This window comes from Nycticebus coucang, chromosome 7 (genome assembly GCF_027406575.1).
Source record: "Nycticebus coucang isolate mNycCou1 chromosome 7, mNycCou1.pri, whole genome shotgun sequence".
NCBI classification, from domain to species: domain Eukaryota; kingdom Metazoa; phylum Chordata; class Mammalia; order Primates; family Lorisidae; genus Nycticebus; species Nycticebus coucang.
The window spans coordinates 98,634,424-98,655,090 of record NC_069786.1 but is presented as its reverse complement, the minus strand read 5'-3'; the positions used below and the strand labels follow the sequence as shown (position 1 = coordinate 98,655,090).

General features: G+C 44.4%; 1 protein-coding gene and 1 pseudogene across 2 annotated transcripts in view; both read left to right on the top strand.

Annotated features, from left to right (window-relative positions):
- FLACC1 (flagellum associated containing coiled-coil domains 1) overlaps positions 1 to 20,667 on the top strand; it is a 38,543-nt gene continuing 17,876 nt past the window's right edge. Inside the window, exons 1-7 of the mRNA XM_053596649.1 lie at positions 1 to 284; positions 4,783 to 4,938; positions 5,410 to 5,481; positions 7,160 to 7,205; positions 8,462 to 8,601; positions 11,605 to 11,698; positions 13,289 to 13,350. Of these exons, the coding sequence (XP_053452624.1) occupies positions 4,826 to 4,938; positions 5,410 to 5,481; positions 7,160 to 7,205; positions 8,462 to 8,601; positions 11,605 to 11,698; positions 13,289 to 13,350 (527 nt within the window). The 5' untranslated portion in view covers positions 1 to 284; positions 4,783 to 4,825. The remainder of the gene's footprint in view (positions 285 to 4,782; positions 4,939 to 5,409; positions 5,482 to 7,159; positions 7,206 to 8,461; positions 8,602 to 11,604; positions 11,699 to 13,288; positions 13,351 to 20,667) is intronic.
- Positions 17,252 to 19,842, top strand: LOC128589836 (WD repeat-containing protein 75-like; annotated as a pseudogene). Its single transcript, XR_008381136.1, has one exon. The product of XR_008381136.1 is annotated as a WD repeat-containing protein 75-like (transcript).

Below are 20,667 nucleotides of genomic sequence, written 5' to 3'. Positions count from 1 at the left end.
AGAGTCTCAACAGTGGGGCGACTTTCCTCTACTTTGACTTTCATTGCAATACCAGGAATTTGAACTGGATTTTTAGAGGGAAATTCATGTTCATGCCCGTTCACCCCACTGGGAGTCTATCTCTCTGCACTACATAGGCCATGGATTTTCTACGAATATCCAGATTGGATCCAAAATGACCTCTGATTTTGTGTTGATGAGCAACTGTTTCTCTACAATATCATGGTTTCTTTAACTTGGGAAAGAACCACATGAAAAAAAATCAAATCTTTGTGCAGTTCAAGGTAAGCTCTTTAGAAAAGATGTTTTACATAATTTTTTCCTGCTGATTGTTAATACTAACCTGTGACCTCTCTGAAGGCTCCGCTGGCTTTCTGGTGACTACAGTTAGGTGAGTCTCACATAGCATCATCAGGGAGAAGTACAGGAAAAGAAAAGAAGAGGGAGAAATAATCCTTACACACACACACACCCTTATATTCTTAGAGTTACGCAATATAACATGAGTTACTGCATATGCAGAAGATCTATCCGTGCTGATGTGGACGTGTCTCCTAGATATCCTATTACATAAAAAAGCAAGGTACAACACAGTGTGCAAAACATGCCCTCATTTATGTAAAAAATTTAATATGTGTATATACAGGGTGTCCATAAAGTTTGTGTGCAATGAACTTTATGGACAGCCCATATATTTTTTTTTTCCACATTTCTGGAAGGATACCTGAAAAAACTGTTAATAGTGGTTCCATCTGAGGAGGGGACTAGAAATCAAGGGCTGGTGTTTAGCTACTATGCCGTTGCTGAGATATTGAAATACTGCTTTGCTGGTTAGTGAATGACCATTGCCCAAATGCTCTGAATGTTCTCCTTGCACCTTGGTTTTTCCAACTCCCCTACTGAACTCCCACTCTTCTTCATGATTCAGCAACCAAGGGGTTCATTCTTAGCATGGGGGTGGGAGTGGGGTCCTCCAGGATCCTGTTCCAACCCTGATTGATTATTCAATAGCCTTGCATGGGGGTCGGGGTGGTGGCTCATGCCTGTAATCCTTGCACTTTGGGAGGCCCAGGCGGTGGATCTCCTGAGCTCAGGAGTTTGAGACCAGCCTGAGCAAAAGCAAGACCCTATCTCTACTAAAAACAGAAAAAATTAGCCAGGTGTTGTGGCAGGTGCCTGTAGTCCCAACTACTTGGGAAGCTGAGGCAAGAGGATCACCGGGGCCCGAGAGTTTGAGGTTGCTGGGAGCTACCACGAGGCCATGGCGCTCTAGCCTCAGGTAACAGAATGAGACTCTCTCTCAAGAAAAGAAAGACAAATCAATAGCTTTATCTTACTGGTTGTTAAACACAGTACTTTGGGTATCACATCCCCCCCCTACACACACACACACAATGGGCATTCGGAGGGAGAGGCCTTTACTTTTCAAGAACAAAAGAATATACACCAAGTCATTGTTCATAACTGGGGTGGGGGGGCAACCATTCGTCAGTGACCCCCTGAAATCTCCACACAGTGATCCCACCACCCCTACAATTTACCCGTGCATTCTGGGTTTTGAACTCAAGTATTTGTTAATATCTGTAACGTGGTCATGACAGTCACAGCATTTTGGCAGTTTTGCCCAGGCATCTCATCTTCTTGTTGCGCTGGTCCCTGTGGTTACAACCACTTGGTTTACTGGTCAGGTAACAAATAGCCATCAAACACTCCCCATGGATAATCCACTTTAGCAGGCTCAGTGGGAGCACGGAGAGGCCGTGGTGGCGGCCTGGCCTTCAGGAACCACTAGTCCATTGGACAGACAAGATATGGGAGAGAGAAGGCAGTTGCCAGGAGCATGCCTACCTCTCGATTCCTGCCTCGGGGACTCCTGCTAAATCTCCCCTCTTCAGGGTGGGCCCCTGTCCTCACGGGAAGTAGACACCACCACAGCTTCCTTTCAGATGATTACCTTCCTGTAGCATCATCTTCCCACCTGGGCCACTCAATCCCATCTGCTCCCCTGACTTGTCTCCTTGACTCACCCTGGCACAGGAGTTGTCCTGACGGGGCCCCCAGGCATAGTAGAGCATGGGCAGTCATCAATGGCATCCCTGCCACCCACTCTTTAGCCTTCTGCTATTTATCTGGTCTCCTGATCTCCTGTCCAGCCCTCCCCTCCACTCCACCAGGCCCCCTGGCTCCAGGCCTCTGGCCCAGCTGACCCCTCCATCCACCCCCACCTGCACCCCCTGCCTTTCTTCCAAGGCCAGGTCTCCTGCCTCTGCTCCACAGCCCACTCAGCGCTCTCTGCTGATGCCTCTTCTGACCGCAGGCTCCCTGAGGGTGAGGTCCAAGTCTTCAGCCTCCAGCTGGCATCTAACACAGGAGGACTCATGGCATGAGCCTGTAAGGATTTGCGTTGTTAACCCAGCATTTACAAATGGATGTAGTCACTCCATTCCCAGTCTCAGTAGCCTCACCTGTGAAGTAGATTCAATCTTTGAGGTCCCCTTTAGCTCTCAAGGTCATTAGACCCCATGTTAGAGAAAAAGACTGACTTCTTTTTTCAGCTGATTCTTAAGCAATTTTATCCCAGAATGATATTGAAAACCAGTCATTGACTTATATATCTGAGTTAAATTTGCTATCGTTTTAGTGTTTCTGTTGAGCTATATGTTCTCATAACATAGCATTTGTTTTTAGTTTTCATGAAATGTCCATTAGCATCATTTTTTTAAAATGGTTGTGTGTGTTTGTTTTGTTTGTGATAGAGTCTCAAGCTGTCACCCTGAGTAGACTGCCATGTCATCATAGCTCACAACAACCTCCAACTTGAGCTCAAGCAATCCTCTTGCCTCAGTTGTTCTAGTTTTAGTAGAGGCAGGGTCTCGCTTTTGCTCAGACTGGTCTCAAGCTCGTGAGCTCAAGCAATCCACCCACCTGGGCCTCCCAGAGCGTTAGGATTACGGGCCACTGCACCTGGCCCATTAGCATCGTTTTTAAAACAAGCAGTATCAAAAATTCATTAAGGAAAAGTCATAATTTCTGCCCCATCCTCCTTACCAGGTCTGCTAACCGTGCTCCCTCGGGGCAATTATTTTCACCTCTTTTCACTGTTTCTTTGGGAATTTAACCTCATACTTCTGAACAATTTGCCCCTGGTCTATCTGTTAATTTTTTGGTCTTACACCTTCTCTATTGACCTCCTGATATTACAGACAAGGGTTTAGCTCGTGCGCCTTCTCCCCCATTTCTCTCCTCCAAGTCTTCCGGCGTAGTCACAATCCACTTTCTGGTTTAATCAATAGGAAGTGTTCACACTGGTACCCGAGTATGCACTGTACTGTGGTTATGTTTGCTTTCTCATGCGGTATTTTTAACTGGAAGTAATTGCACATTTTTTATGTCCTTAGGTTTCTAGGATCTATTGCCAATTCCCACACCACCACCATCAAATGTCTTACTCCCATTGCCCTGTAACAAATTACCACAAATTCAGCGGCTCAAAGACGGAAAAGGCAAGGATATTAAAACTTAGAGCTAAGTCACAGGGGTAGTCACCAATTTATTATCTTACTGTTTGGAAGGTCCAAGTCCCCTATGGGTCTCACTGAACAAGGTGTTGGCAGGGCTGCATTCCTCCTGGAGGCCCATGGGGAGACTCCATTTCCTTGCTTTTCCACCTTCTAGACACCGCCTGAATCCCTGGGCTCATGATTCCCTTCCTCAGTCACTCTTACCTCCTCTTCCATCAGCTCATCTTCTTTGACTCTGTAATCCAGGAATAATCTCTTCACATCAAGATCTTTAACGTAATCACAGTTGCAAAACCCCTTTCGCTATGCGAGGTAATATATTCCGTTTCCTGGGATCAGGACAGACATGTTTGGGGGAGGAAGGAGGGAAGAGGACACTAGTCACCCTGTCTCTCACTCCAACCAATCTGTCAACTGCCTATCAGTATCACTAGAAAATCTACCAGTGCCAAGTCCTGAGTCTCTGGGGACCTTTGATAAGCAAATTCCCTCCTTCATACCCTCTTTACAGGCAACAGTCCATAGTGTACTGTGGGGAGGGCTCCACTTACATCAAACATGCTGTGCTGTGTCCTCTCCCATTTTCTTGCTGCTATGAAATTAAATCTCTTTTAACCCTGTACTCTTATTTTAGTGAGCTCTGCTAAAAAAAGAAGACAAGTGTGGTCAAGCCTCCATGTTTATCGGACAGTTGTCTTTCATACCGACCCTTACAATAGGGATCTTGTTTTTATGGAACCATGGAAGCCGACTTGCTTCTCTGTAATTCAGGCAGGTGACCAGGAATGAGAAACTGGGAGATTCACTTGCACTGTTGTTTGAGTAACTGTGCCCATTTTCTAGAAAGTTCTATGCAGGACCTGCTGTGGGGATTTCTCTTCCCTTCTGTGACAGCTAGTGTGGCCTACTGGAAGGACCGGGGCTTGAGAGTCAGGGAGATGTGTTTGTTTCCAACTCTGCAACTTACTACTTAGCTCTAAATATCCTCATCCACAAAACTGAGACAATAATTGAGTATTTGGTGTGTACCTAGTTCACAGTAAGCACTCAATTATGGCAAATTTTAAATTGCTTTCAAGTCAAGTCTACTGGGTAGCAAGGGGTAAGTTGTTATTCTATAGTCAAGACCCTGAATCAGATCAATAGCTTGAATTTACCATTGCTCTTTGAGAATTCCTTGGGTCCTTCCCAATTTGTCTCTAAATACTTTTACTTGATTCTAAATGATTTAACTCTCTCTGTTGTTTTCCTATTTCACCAGTAGCCCCCGATTTAGCTGCCAAAACTGCTTTTGACCTTGGGCCATGAACCTCAACCCTCTTATTTATTGCACCTGTTGGGACCCCTGGAACTCGGGACCACGGAAGCTAATCAAGACCCCTCGACCACCAAACAAGACCCTTGCAAGGAGGTCCAAGTAAGAATTATCTGGGGTGGGGTAAATGTAGAGGGCATGGTTTCTACTTATAGCTTGCTTTCTTTTGTAAGATTTCTGAAACAGTAATCTTGGCTGCAAAATCTCAAGTGGGCCAGAAAGCCTAGCTTCTCTGGCTTGTTGGCTGCACACTCATCTTGCTAGTCCTTCATCCACTTAGTGTCATTTTAAATGAGAAAGACTCAGTGTCAGTGCCATAGAGGAAGTGCAGCTGCCCTCTCTGTATGGGACAAAGAACTTTGGGAACTGGAAGACAAACTATGCTGCCAGCCTGGGGACTTCATGGAACAGTGAACAAATTCCAAAGCCTTTTGCCTTAGGTTTTAAAGACTTCACGTGCCAGATCATATATTCCAATTTTGAGTCACTGTGGGGACATTCTTAATCTGGGAGTGTTAAAACAGGTTTCTGAATTTCCAATTTTCTTATTTTATTTTTTTTTTCCCCTTTCAGGCCAACTCCCCTTCTACCAGCTTTAGAAAAATACAGTTACCTGCCATCAACGAAACCTTGTGTTCCCCCAAAGTAAGTATTTCTATTCCAAGGCAGGAATGGTTTGAGGCAGGTGTAAAATAATCTCCTCCGCAGCCTTCACAGTCCTACCTGACTTGAATTGCTGGTAGGGATATTAGAGAATTGCCAGACTCTGCTGTGATTTCCCCCAAACTTCAGACCCCACACGTAGATTCTGGGGCCCAGTGCCTGACACCTGTGACTGGCATTCATGATGATGGTGGCTCACCCTTCCTGTGTCTAAGATTTTCTATAGATTGCATCTTGATTTAATGAGGGGGGCAGGGTCTTGGTGCATGCCATACCTTCTGGGGGCAAGACATGAGTTGCAAGAGGGACTTTACCTACCAAATGCAATCAGTGTAACCTGGCTTATTGTACCCTCAATGAATCCCCAACAATAAAAAAAAAACAAAAAACTTTTTTTACTCACATTTTGCAAGCTTATAAATACACCTCAGTTTTAGGTCTTTGTATTTCTCTTTTTGGAATATATTTATTGAGCATGGATCATTTGTTAGGCACTGTTTCAGGTGCGAAGAAAAACAGCCAAAAACACAACAAAGTCTTCGTTGTCCTGGAGCCAACATTGGGAGTGGGCCCAGGGGAGGCAGGAGATGACTGTGAACATATTATCACATGTGAGGTTACAAGTGCCACGTAGAAAAACAATGCAGGCACCAAGGAAGGGGGCTGAGAGAGTGGGGCTGTGATTTTATGGAGGGGATGGGGAAGAGGCGTCCATGAGGGTGCCTGGGACAGCAAGTACAAAGGCCTCTGAGTAAGGACTTGCTGAGTCTGCCAAGGAAGGCAGAAGTCAGGATGGCAAGAATGGAGAGAGCAAGAAGAGGAAGAAGAAGGGCTGAGAGAAGGTAATGAGGTGATGGATGTGGGGTGAGACGGCACCCAAAACGTTCTCGCCCTAAGCCCTGGAAATTATGAAGATGGTACGTTACCTACAAAAGAGGAATTAGGGTTGCAGATGGAATCAAGGTTGCTATTCAGCTGACCTTGAATTAAAGAGATTATCCTGGATTATCTGGGGCTGATGTAATCACAAAGGTCTTACCTTGTACATGAAAGGGGGAGTCAGTGTCAGGGTCAGAGAGGGAGACGTCGGAGTGGTGCAATTGCTGGCTTTGAAGATGGAGGGAAAGGCTACTATGAGTGCAAACATATGGTCTCCAGCTTATACATAGCATATATAAAGACTTGAATGAAAAACAAATTAAGCAAATATTTTGAGTCTTAAAGGAGCACATATTTTGAGTCACTGTTTGGAATATTTGTTTATGAAGAATGTTTTCTTCCCCAATAAAGAGAGCCACATGCAGTCCTCTGAATTGAGTGTGCATGTGTGTATGTGGGTGTGTATGGTGTGTGGTGTTGGTGGGTGTCACCTCACTCACAGAGCCTTGACCCAGGGAGAGTATGTAGGAGTCCCTCTGGCTGGTTTATACTCCTCCAAGACAGAAGTTGCCCCCACATCACAAGAGAACATTTCTGCCTCCCTGGGCCTTCCCAGGCCCTGCTTCAGGGAGGTCATAGCTCCCTGGGTATCCCCTAAGTAGTCAAGAGACCAGAGCCCAGTGAGCAGAAGTCAGATGGTGGCAGCATCAGGGTGACTCTCCCAAGTTCTGAACTTCTCTTTGTTCTCTGGCTGCTTTCTGAGCATGTCTTTCTCTTGCAGAGTGAAATTCGATATAGGAAGGCAAGAGAGCAATAGATCATCTTATGTGAGTACAAATGGGAAGAGGGCAGTGGGACTAAGATTACTGAGCACCCACCACGTGCATATAGGGGCCTTTTACACACACAATGGTCTTGGCAATGGTCCTAGGAGGAGGTGGGTTACTGTTGCACATTGTATGTGGCTGGTAAGGGAAGAGCCAAGACTTGAACTCAGCTTGGCCAGACCCCAGGGGAGGCATTTGTCACTCTCTAGGGCCTTGGGCAGGAAAAAGAAAATATCCCAGGGAAATCAGGCAGTGACAACTAGTCCAGGCCAGGGTACAGCTGACACCTAGCTGCAGGAAACACCCGGCCACACTTGGAAAGCCCCCAATACTGGGGGAGGGGCCGCCAGGGCTCCAGAGGGGAGCAGGGGCAGGAGTCTCTTTCTCCTGATCCAGGTCCAGGAGAATCTTGACACCTACCTGATCTCTCTGTGTCCGGGAGCCTTTACTAGCCAGGCACAGGGTAGGACGTTTTAGAAAAAGCTCCCTCTGCTGGGATTTTATTGGTACTTTTTTACTATTTTCTATCTAGTTTCCCTTCTTTCTTCTTTCTTCCGTCTCTTTTTCCTTCTCCATCTCCTTTTCTTCTTCAACAAGGATCTTAGAGTCTTTTAATGACCAGGTCAAAAAATAAACAAAAACATGATCGTCCCTCAGGTGGAAAGGACGCTGAGCTCTGGGGGAGCCGGGCTGGCTGCGGGCGGGGGGTGGGGGTGCCCCCCCGAGGAGAGGTGACAGCGACGGGTGGCAGCTCTCCAAGCTACAGCCTCACCCCTGTCCCAGCCAGCAGTGGCCCTGCCGGGACGCCCCTCTTGGTCTCTCCCCTATAGGAGAAGAAACTGGCTATATGTTTGCAAGGTCGTTTTTTGCAAACTGTGCTCTCGTTTCTCATATGCTATTGTGGCTTTTCCTCACCAAACCCCTTTGAAGAATTATCATCCCCTTTTCTGACGGGGAAACTGAGGCACAGAGCAGTTGACTGGTGTCTGGATGTTGGCAGAGCAGGGTTTAACCTCGGGCCTGTGTGGCTCCAGACCAGGAGCGGTTCGCAGACCGACCGGGGGCGCGGGGGGACGCGGGGGTGGGCTCCTCGGGCCTCGAGTGCTGGGGGCGAGTCTCGGAGAAGAGGCCAGACGTAACAGAGGGGCTCGGAGGGGACCCGCGCCCGGATTCTGAGACGCGAGCGGGGCGGCAGCGCTAGGGGCCGACTGGGCGGGACCCCGCTCCAAGTCTGCGGCTCGCCCCCACCTCCCCAGGCCCAGGAGGTGATCGACGTGTCGCCCGGCTATCAGCTCTGTCGCAATCGGGAGCAGATCTCCGTCACCCTGGGAGACGAGATGTTCGACGGGAAAAAGCGGTTGGAATCAGAGATGATGGACAAAATCCAGATTGCCAGGTAATTCCTTTCGGCCGACGTCCAGCTCCTCTGTGCTTCCCGCGCCCGGTTGGACGCGGCCTTGGGGACAGGTCCCCTCCCCGCCGCCGCCTGCGCTCCGGTCCCTCCGGGAGCGGGTCCCAGGGGCCGGCCGCGGTCTGGGCAGGCAGCTGACCTGGGGAGGACGGTCCTGCGGGTAAGACGAGAGAAGACCAACTGTCCCTGGGAGTGAGGAGCAGATGAAATAGTCAAAAAAATTGGGGCGTTTGAATTAAGAGTGAAGCCAGGGTTTCTGGAGGCCTCCACAGGCATCTGTTTTCACCATGTCCAAAGATACCACTCGGGCGTACAGTGGGAAAAGAATCCCTATTCAATAAACAGTGCTGGGAGAACGGACGTAAGTAAAAAACTGAAACTGGACCCGCACCCCTCACTGTTACAAAAATTGACTCACAATAGATAAAAGATTTAAATCTTACACACAAAACAATAAAAATCCTAGAAGAAAGTGTGGGGGAAACTCTTGATGACATCAGCCTGAGGAAAGATTTTATGAAGACTCCGTTGGGAATGGCAACAACAACAAAATAAGTAATGGGATTTAATTAAACTAAGAAGTGTCTGCACAGCTAAAGACACAACAATTAAAGCAAATAGACAATCTCGAGAATGGGAAAAGATATTTGCATGTTACGAATCTGAAAAAGGGTTGATAACTAGAATCTATAGAGACCTCAAATTAGTCAACAAAAAAAAAGAGCAAACAGTCCCAGCTATCACTGGGAAGAGACATGAACAGACCCCAGATGAGCCTTTTCTGAATAAGAGGGATGAATGGCTTAACAAACATGGGGGAAACGCCCATTATTCCTAATCATCGGAGAAATGCAAATCACAGTCACCCTGAGCTATCACCTGACCCCAGTGAGAATGGCCCACATCAGGAAGTCCCAAAGCTGCTGATGCTGGTGAGGCTGTGGAGAAAGGGGAACACTTTTACACTGTTGGTGAGACTGTAAACTAATATAGCTTCTTTGGGAAGAAATATGGAGAATCCTCAAAGAACTCACAATAGACTTTCCATTTGATTACTAGGTATCTACCCAGAAAGAAAAAAAATTCATTTTATCATAAGGACATTTGCACTAGATTGTTCATCACAGCTCAACTTACAATTGCTAAGATGTGGAATCAATCTGAGTGCCCATCAACCCATGAATGGTTTAATAAAACTGTGATATATGTACACCATGGAATACTATTTAGCCATTAAAAAGATGGAGACTTTACATCTTTTGTAAAGATGGAATTGGAGAACATTCTCTTTAGTAAAGTATCACAAGAATGGAAAAGCAAGTATCCGATGTATTTAATACTAATATGAAGCCAGTAGACGAAGCAATACATGCCCACACAAGAGAAAAACTCAATTTAATTCAAGGTGGGGGGAGGGAGGAAGAGGGCGGGGGATCGGTTTGCTCTCACCTAAAGGGCACAATGTAAGAGTGTATGGCACCCCTCCTGGGTGAGGGGCACAACTACAATAGGGATCTTACTTAACAAACGCAAACATTGCAACCTAATCATTTATACCCTCATGCTAATCTGAAATTAAAAGAAAAAGTACCACTCAGTTCATGCCCCTGGTGGATGCAGTGTGGAAGGCCCCAGCCTGCTCCATCCCCTAGAGCATACAGCCATCCTCTCTGTCAGGCCCCACCCCGTCCTCCTATGCCCTATCCAGTATGTCTCCACACCTTTACTTCCCCTCTTAATCTCTCATTTGTATCTTCTCCCCCACTATTCTACCCAAGTTCAGGCATCTTACCTCTTACCTGTACTACTGAATGGTTCTACAAGTGTCTCTTCCTAAAGGCTTATTTTGCTATGAGAATTATTTTTCCAGGACACAAGTCTAAAACCCAACAACAACAGAAAACACACTTGTGCATACACACACAGAGTCCACTACTGGAAAGAAGCCAAACTACTAGAAGTGGCTGCCTCTGGCAAAGGATTCAGATTGCGAGTGAGGCTGAAGGGCTGTGCTGCTGAGTTGCCCTGCTCTGACCTGGCCCAGAGAAGTCAGACCCCAGGTCCTGCCTTCCCATCACTGGAGGCATTCAACCTCTGTTTTCTTTTCCCTGCTCATCCATGAGCACTTGCAAGAGAAGAATGGGCCATGTACCCATCAGAAAGTTGTCACCATGTGCCCTAATAAAACATAATAGCCCATGCTTCTTGTATTTCCTGGTAAAGCTGTGAATGTTATTTACACTGAAGATCATGTTCGAAAGACAAGGGTGCCCCCATTATTCAACTTTCTCCTGCCTTTTTGTCTTTCCCATCCTCTGGCACCTTTTACTCCTAGTGTTTTCTTGTTTTTTCACCCCACATTCTTCCTGTGCTCATTCAACATGGAGGATGATTGGTCAAAGGGCTTAAGGCCTCTTGAATTGAAAACCTCCTCTCAGCTCCAAGGCACATCGCGCTGCCTGCCACCCTGTCTACTCCAGCTCCACCAGACAGAGCTGAATGATCAACAGATGATATGGAGGCCTTCTTAGACCCAGAAACACAGAAGAATATCATCTGCTCTGAAAACCACTCTCAAATTCCTTCTTAGTCCCATATCTGGCCCATTATTTGTCTATGATTCACTGTTGCCATCAATCCTATATCCCACTTTTCTATCCCACCACTCTGAACTCCCTCCACTGTTTTAACTATCACCCCCAAATCAAAGTCAAACCCTTATTTTAAAAAGAAAATTCTGGCATATTCCTGTTTCCCTTCTACACAATAGGACATGAAACCACCCTGCTCACATCTGGCTTTCTTACCTAAAAGAGCCAGAGCTGAGGCCCAACCATCCAAGAGCACTCTCTTCCCTCTGCCTCATCCCCAAATCCTGGAGCAAGTGCAGGATATGGCCGGCTTGCCTCAGACCAGAGCCAGCCATGCCCAGGGGCCTGTCATGGAAAGGTAAGCTCTATGGATGATACAAAATTATTTGTACTATAGGACTGATATCATTTCTGACCTGGAAGAGCAGATCTCAGAGCTGATGGCAATAATAGAACAAATGAACAGAGACCACCAGTCTGCCCAAAAATTGGTGAGTGAGCCTTGTCTTAGCTATCAACTTCATGGATAGGGTAAGACTAATATTTTCAGATCACCTATGTGTCAAGCAAGATGCCAAGCATTTTCAGGCATGTTGTCCAGGTGACAGGACTCTGAAGACAGAACTGTGTCACCCAGTAGTATTTCTCTGACTCATTGTTAAGCCATAATTGCAAGAACTCAAGGCCCTTCTCAAAGCTTAACTCATTCCTTTCCAGGTCTCTAGGTGCCTCTCCCCTCTAGGGGGCATTGGTCATTTCCTGTCTGGCCCTTATGGTGCGTTAAGCTTCAGAGGTTGCCAGGCTCTCACTAGAGGGACAGTGTTGCTCTTCCTAGAAGTGACCGTGACTGTTTAAGCTGTCAATGACGCATGTCAGAATCCACTGTCATTTCACACTCTTAGTCATTCGTGTGGATATTACTGCCACCTCTTTAGATTTTACCATCTGTTTCATCACAATGACCTCCTTCCCACCACCAGGCATACCTGGTGACCTGGGCTAGAGTGACAGCCAGTGCTCAGAAACAGCCTCCCTAGTGTGATTTACAACCCTTTTGCAAGGTTTTACTCCCATGTAGGCAGCCTCTCACCCTCTGACGTGTCCCAGATGACTCTAAATCCTACAGTGACCCAGACCTAGCTTATGCCTCAGTCAGAGGCCTCTCCCCTGCTACTGAGTCATTATTTATTTGAAAATCCTGCCAGGTTTATGATCTCCTTCTATAGAAAGAAAATTGAGGCTCAGGAAAGTAAAACAATTCAGCTCTACAGTGATGGGTTATGGAGCAAAATGCACATTTTTACTCAGGAGCACAGGCCTTGCTCAAAACAATTTTTAGAGTCTGTGTCCATGGAGGGGACTTAGATTGTGATCCTGAAAATTCTCCCACTTGAGAACACCCAATCTGTTATGTGGCCCTGTGGAAGAGGGTTGTGCCGCTGTGCCAGCCTCCATATGGCAGGTGTGCCCACTGGGTTGTGCCCCGTTATCAGAGAGGAACAAGGATAAGCCCCAAACCCTTGCCTTATCTGATAGGGAGGATTATTTCTCCTGAGACACTGGCAGGAGGAACTGACATGTAGAACAGAGTTTCCCCTGAAGATGAGCAAACCCGGTGTGTTAGAACCCAGCCGTGCTGTCAACAAGTAGGGATTAGCAGAGGATTTTATATTCCTTGAAGTTGGGGTATGAATCTTAGCTCTTTCTGGCTCTTCCAAGCCAAGCTTTTTGTTAATTAATGATTGCTCTGCTCAACTTAATTATATATCCAAGAATTCCAAAACTATGATCTTACAAAGGGATCACAGTCTAGCAGAGGAGACCAGACCCACCCACAAAACCAGTTAGTAAGAAAGATGCACCCACATTATGAACTAAGTACAAAGCAACACAGAACAAGGCAAAAATTATTCCACTCCCTCAGTAACAGTGTGCTCTCTGGCACTGAAGAACACAATGGGAGAGGAATGGGAAGGGGGGTGTCTTCCATGAATTGGAAGGCTTCTCAAAAGGTACAGAGCAGAGTGGGGCAGGGGTTCCTAACCCAGTGGTGTTGATGTTGATGTTGGTTTTGTTTTTAGCTTTCTAATGAAATGGATCTCCGCTGTATTGAGATGAAACAGAACTTTGAAAACAAGAACAGGTATGATCTGTGGCCTGAGGCCTTATGTGCTGAGGGCTCTAAGGCTCCTACCACCTTTGCAGGGTTTCAGTTCACTGGAATTTCAGACAGTGCCAAATGGAGTTGGGTGGTGAGGGGTGGGGGAGAGGAGTGAGGCGTGTGTCTCTAAAAAGTAGGATGAATTTATTTGAGGCCCTTAAAATGAAGCACAGAGGAAGTATTCCTGCTTTTGCACTTCATCACCCAGTTATTTCAATTATCTTTTTTGTTGGTTGCTGAAAAGAGCCATTTTTTGGTACCTGTGAGATTTCTGTTATAAATAACTGTTGTTCTCAGCCTCGTCTCCTCCACTTCCTCCTTGTTCTCCTCTGCCTCCTCCACTTCCCCTTTACTTCCTCTCACTTCGACTCCCTCAGGTTGGGGCCTGGGGAAAAAATAGGAAGAAAATGGGGAAGAACAGGACCAAAGTCAAATCAAGGGGACATTAAAAGGTGTCCAAATATATAGAGATGGAAAATAGAACAGTGGCTACCAGAGGTAAGGGTGGGGGAAAGAAATGAGGAGATGTAAGTTAAAGGATACAAAGTTGCAAATGTATAGGGTGAATAAGTAAAAATATCTAATATACAATATAAGCACTATAGTTAATAAGAGTGTATTGTATTCAGGATTTTTGCTAAATGAATTTATAGCTGTTCTTGCCATGGCAGAGGGGGAATGGATAACTAAGATGATGGCTATGTTAATTGGTTTCACTGTAATAACCATTTACACACACACACGTATATATCTCTTACAATGGCTTGTTGTATACCTTAAATATATACAATAAAGCTGGGTGCAGTGCTCACGCCTGCAATCCTCGCACTCTGAGAAGCTGAGGTGGGTGAACTGCTTGAGCACAGAAGTTCAAGACCAGCCTGAGCAAGAGTGAGACCTCAGAAGTTTGAGACCAGCCTAAGCAAGAGTGAGACCCCATTTCCACTAAAAATAGAAAAACTGGCTGGGCATGGTTGTGGGTGTCTATAGTCCTAGCTACCTGGGAGATTGAGGTAAGAGAATGGCAAGAGCCAAGAGTTTGAGGTTGCTGTGAGTTATGACGTTATGGCACTCTACCAAGGGCGACAAAGTGAGATTTGGTCTCAAAAAAAGAAAAATGTGTGTATACACACACACACACACACACACACAACCTTCTGGAACCAGAAATTCTGGTGCAGAGACAGTACTCCTACAACTCATAACCATTTATTTATTTATCTATAAGTTTTATTTTTTAGAGAAGTTTTAGGTTTACAGCAAAATTGACAGGGCATTACAGAGTTTCCATATTTATCCTGCCAACCAAATTCAATCAAATTAGGCTCAAGAAGGAGTATACCATGATATGTATTAATCAAACTATCAAAAATCCAAGATAGGCTCTGCACCTGTAGCTCAGTGGTTAGGGCGCCGGCGACATACACTGGGGCTGGTGGTTCAAACCCAGCCTGGGCTTGCTAAAAACAACAATGACAACTACACACACACAAAAAAAAATAGGTGGGCATTGTGGCAGGCACCTGTAGTCCCAGCCACTTGGGAGGCGGAGGCAAGAGAATTGTTTGAACCTAGGAGTTTGAGGTTGCTGTGAGTTGTGATGCCACAGCACTCTACCGAGGGTGACAAAGTGAGACGCTGTCTCAAAAAAAAAAAAAAAAATCCAAGGCAAAGAAAACATTCTGAGAGCTGCAAGATATAAAAAAACATATCATATACAAGGGAATGCCAGTATGATTATGATTTCTCGACAGAAACCCTGTAGACCAGGAGATATATATTTATAGTGCAAAGGGAAAAAATGCCAATCAAGAATATTTTATCCAGCAAACTTATTTTTCTGAAATGGGAGGGAAATAAAGAATTGCTTCAGGGAGTTCTTTAAACTGAAACAAAAAAATGCTAATAAATAATATAAAACATATGAAAGCACTGGTACGGTGCTTTCACCATATACCAAACTCAATGGTATGATTAAAACATAGCCATGTTCAGAGTACTCTAGGACTGCAATGATAGTGCGTAAGAGAATTTTATCCCTAGTACAAAACTTATAAGACAAAACTTTTAGTCATAACTATAGCTAAAGGCTGGGCACAGTGGCTCATGCCTGATTCTAGCACTATGGGAGGCTGAGGGAGGTAGATTGCTTGATCTCGGGAATTTGAGGCCAGTCTGAGCAAGAGTGAGACCCCGTCTCTACTAAAAATAGAAAAAAAGGCAGTGCCCATAGCTCAGTAGGTAGGGTGCCACATACAGCGAGGCTGGTATGTTCGAACCCAGCCCCAGGCCAGCTGAAACAACAATGACAACCGCAACAACAACAACAACAAAAATAGCCGGGCACTGTGGCAGGTGCTTGTAGTCCCAGCTACTTGGGAGGCTGAGACAAAAGAATCGCTTAAGCCCAAGAGTTTGAAGTTGCTGTGAGCTGTGATGCCATAGCACTTTACCAAGGGCCACAAAGTGAGACTATGTCTCAAAAATAAAATGTAAAATATAATAAAATAGAAAAAAACTAGCCAGATGTTGTGGCAGGTGCCTGTAGTCCCAGCCACTCAAGAGGCTGAGGCAGGAGGATCACCTGAGCTGAGGAGTTTGAGGTTGCTGTGAGCTATGATGATGCCATAGGGCAGTGGTTGGGGGTCACCACAACATGAGGAACTGTATTAAAGGGTCGCGGCATTAGGAAGGTTGAGAACCACTGCCATGGGGCAACAGAGTGAAACTTTGTCTCAGACAAAAAAATAATAATAGTAACAACTATAGCTAAAAGAAATTGTAAAAGATACACATTCCAAAATGATATAAACTCTGACATCAAACAATAAAATGAGAGCGTGAAAATGTATGCTTGTATGCAGTCAGATTTACGTTGTCATCAGCTTGTAATAGGCTGTCTAAGATGTTCTGGGTAAGCCTAGGGGTAACCACAAAGCAAACATGTTTATCAAAAGCACAAGACAGAAATAGCAACCTTCAAAACATAACCCTGCAGCAACCATCAAACCACAAAGGAAGGTAGCAAGAGAGGAAGAGAAAAACAAAGTATCTGCACAACAATTAGACAATTAACAGAACGGCAGGTAGTCCTTTCCTGTAAATAATTATTGAATGTAAATGCATTAAATTATCTAATGAAAAGACAGAAGGCTGAAGGGATAAAAATAAACCCACCTATATGCTGCCTGCAAGAGAAACCCTCGCCTGTAAGGGCGGTGAAGGGACAGCAAAATGAAAACCAAAAGAGAACAGGGATAACTCTACTTATATCAGAAAAAAATAGAACTTTAAGTCAAAACTATAAAAAAAGACAGAAGGACATTACATAAGGATAAAGGAGTCAATTCCTCCAGAGAATATAACAATCATAAATATATATGTAAATACCCTGTCAGAGCACTTAAATATGTAAAACAAATATTTAAGAATGTGAAGGGGGAGCTAGAGAGCCATGCACTAATCGAAGGGGACTTCCAAATTCTGCTTTCAACAATGGACAGATCATCTAGACAGAAAATTAATAAGAAAACATTAGATTGAACAACTCTTTGGACCAAATGTGCTAATAGACGCATGCAGAGCGTTCTACCCAATGGCCACAAAATGCACCTTCTTCTGAAGTGCACACAGAACGTTCTTCAGGAGAGATCACATGTTAGGGCACAGTACAAGCCTCAAGAAACTTAAGAACACTGAAATTACATCAAATATCTTTTCTGACAACAGTGGTATGAAACTAGAAATCAATAACACAATGAATTTTGGAAAATTCACAAATACATGAAAATAAACAACATGCTACTGAAAAAGCAATGGGTCAATAAAGAAATCAAAAGGGAATTGTAAAAATATCTTAGATATGGTCTCCGTCTGCGGGAAGATGGTGGAGAAGGAGAGTCTCTGCGTGGTTCGTTGTGGAGGCAGCGAGTTAAACTTCAGGGGACCTGTGTTTCCTGCAGATTCTAAGTATGTTTTCTGTGTTTCCGGAGACTTTGTTAAAGTTTATAGCACAGCCACAGAAGAATGTGTCCACATCCTGCATGGACACAGAAATCTAGTGACGGGAATCCAGCTCAACCCCAACAACCACCTACAGCTGTATTCTTGTTCCTTTGATGGAACAAACTGTGGGACTATGTAGATGGCATTTTGATAAAGACTTTCATAGTTGGATGTAAACTTCATGCCCTCTTTACTGTTACTCAAACTGAGGATTCTGTCTTTGTTATGATAAATAAAGAAAAACCAGATGTATTTCAGCTGGTTTCAGTGAAATTGCCAAAATCGTCAAGCCAGGAGCTGTCCTTTGTTTTGGATTATATAAACCAGTCACCCAAGTGCATTGCCTTTGGAAATGAGGGATAATATGTTGCTGCAGTGCGGGACTTTTACTTGTCTGTTTATTTTTTCAAAAAGAAAACAACATCAAGGTTTACTTTGTCATCATCAAGAAATAAGAAACGTTCTAAGAACAATTTCACATGCGTAGCGTGTCACCCAAAGGAAGACTGCATTGCATCTGGTCACCAGGACGGCAGAATCCGCCTTCGGAGGAATTTTAACGATGATAAGAAGTACACATAGACATGTTTACACTGGCACCAAGATTTGGTTGTGGATTTGGCTTTTTCAGTGACAGGGACCAGTCTGCTGAGGGGTGGTGGTGAGTCGGTACTGGTGGAGTGGCGTGATACAGTGGAGAAGAATAAGGAGTTTCTCCCCGTTTAGGAGCTACTATTGAACATCTCGCAGTCTCACCTGCAGGAGATTTGTTCTGTACTTCTCACTCAGATAAAAGATAGTAGTGATTCACCGAAACCTTGAGGCATCTGCAGTAATTCAAGACCTGGTGAAAGATAGGAGTATCTTCACTGGTTTGATGATTGATCCAAGAACTAAAGCTTTGGTTTTGAATGGAAAACCTGGCCACCTACGGTTTTATTCTCTCCAGAGTGATAAGCAGTTATACAATTTAGATATTATGCAGCAAGAATTCATCAATGATTATGGTCTGATTCAAAGTGAACTAACAAAGGCTGCAGTTGGCTGCTTTGGTAACTGGCTTGCAACGGTGGAACAAGGGCAGGAAAAGGAAACTGAGCTTGAATTGCAAATGAAACTGTGGCTATTTAATAAGAAAACACGAGGGTTTGTTCTTAACACAAAGATTAACATGCCACATGAAGACCACATCACAGCTCTTTGTTTCTGTAATGCAGAAAAATCTGAACAACCCACCTTGGTTACAGCTAGTAAAGATGGCCACTTCAAAGTGTGGATATTAACAGATGATTCTGATATATACAAAAAAGCTGTTGGCTGGACCTGTGACTTTGTGGGTAGTTACCACAAGTATCAAGCAACTAACTGTAGTTTCTCGGAAGATGGCTCTTTATTAGCAGTTAGTATTGAGGAAATAGTCACTATGGGATTCTGGAACATGGGAACTTCAATGTACGTTTTGCCAACGAGCTGGGAAAATAAGGCACCTTTGCTTTGGGAGATTGACATGTTCAAAGTATCTAGTTGGTGCTACTGAAAATGGCATTCTTTGCTATTGGAACCTGCTCAGTTGTGCATTGGAGTGGAGTGCAAAATTAAACATTAGAGTTATGGGACCTGATCCTGATTCAGAGAATATTGCTGCCGTCTCTCAGTCCTCAGAGGGCTCCGATTTGTTTGTTTTTAAACCTAGTGAGCCGAGGCCATTGTATATTCAAAAGAATATCTCTAGAGAGGAAGTCCAGGGGGAGTGTTTGTTCCACGAGACGTCCCTGAATCATTCACCTCAGAAGCTTACCAATGGCTGAACAGATCCCAGTTTTACTTCCTAACAAAATCAGAGTTTATTAACATTCAGTACAAAGTCTCCAGACGAAAAACACACCAACAAGCAAACAGCTGCTAGCGGAAGAAAGTCTTCTGACGACCCCATTTTATTTCATATTGGGAAAGAACAGGCAGCAGCAGGATGAAAAGTTAAATGAAACTTTAGACAATGAACTGGTACAACTACCCTTAACAGAAAACATTCCCGCAGTTAATGAGCTTCTTCACACTCCAGCTCCTGCACTGCCATCTGCTTCTTTCCTGTGTACGATGTTTGTAAATTCATTGCTACTATCCAAAGAGACCAAGAGTGCTGAAGAAACGCCTGATGACGTAGATATGAAAGAAGAAAAAGAAAGTGATGATTCAGATGAAGAAAATGCTTTTACTAAAAAGGTTCAGGTTACAAATGACACAGATTTGGGAGAAGATGTTGTACGTCAGTTGTCAAAAGTTGAAGAAAAGGAACTGAGAAAATTTAGGAAAGTGGACTACAGCTGGATAGCTGCTCGTTAGGCTTTGTGGATGGGGGAGGGTTCTTGGATTTTGTGGGGTTTTTATTGTATGTTGGTATTCCAAAAACATCTGTCTTAATGTTCTGTTCTTAAAATAAATATTAACAGGCTTTACTTTTAAAAAAAAACTTAGATACTAGCAAATCAAATTAAACAGCACCTTAAAAAGATCATTCACAAAAAAAAAAAAAAATCATTCACTATGATGAAGCAGGATTTATCCCAGGGATGCAAGGATGATTCAATATGTGCAAATCGATAAATATGACCCACCACATTAACAGAAAAAAGGACAAAAACCATATGATCATTTCATGTGGTTTTCATAGACACAGAAAAAGCATTTGCCAAAAAAGTTCAACATCCCTTCATAATAAAAATTCTCAACAAATTAGGTATGGAAGGTATATATCTCAACAGAATAAAGGTCATATATGACAAATCCACAGCTAACATTGTACTGGACAAGGAAAAAGCTGAAAACTTTTCCTCCAAGATCAAAAACAAGACAAGGATGCCCACTTTTGTCACATCAACTCACATGGTACTAAGATCCTTGCCAGAGCAATCAGGAAGAAGAAAGAAAGAAATGGCGGTGCCCATAGCTCAGTCGGCGGGGTGCTGGCCACATACACCTAGGGTGGCGGGTTCAAACCCAGCCTGGGCCTGCTAAGCAACAATGACAACTACAACCAAAAAATAGCTGGACGTTGTGGGCGGGCACCTGTAGTCCCAGCTACTTGGGAGGCTGAGGCAAGAGACTCGCTTAAGCCCAAGAGTTGGAGGCTTAAGCTGTGAGCTGTGACACCAGCGCACTCTAGCCAGGGCAACAGCTTGAGACTCTGTCTCAAAAAGAAAAAAGAAATAAAAGACATCCAATTAAGACGAAGTAAAATTGTCACTATTTGCTGACAACATGATCTTGTATATGGAAAACCCAAAGACTCCACTA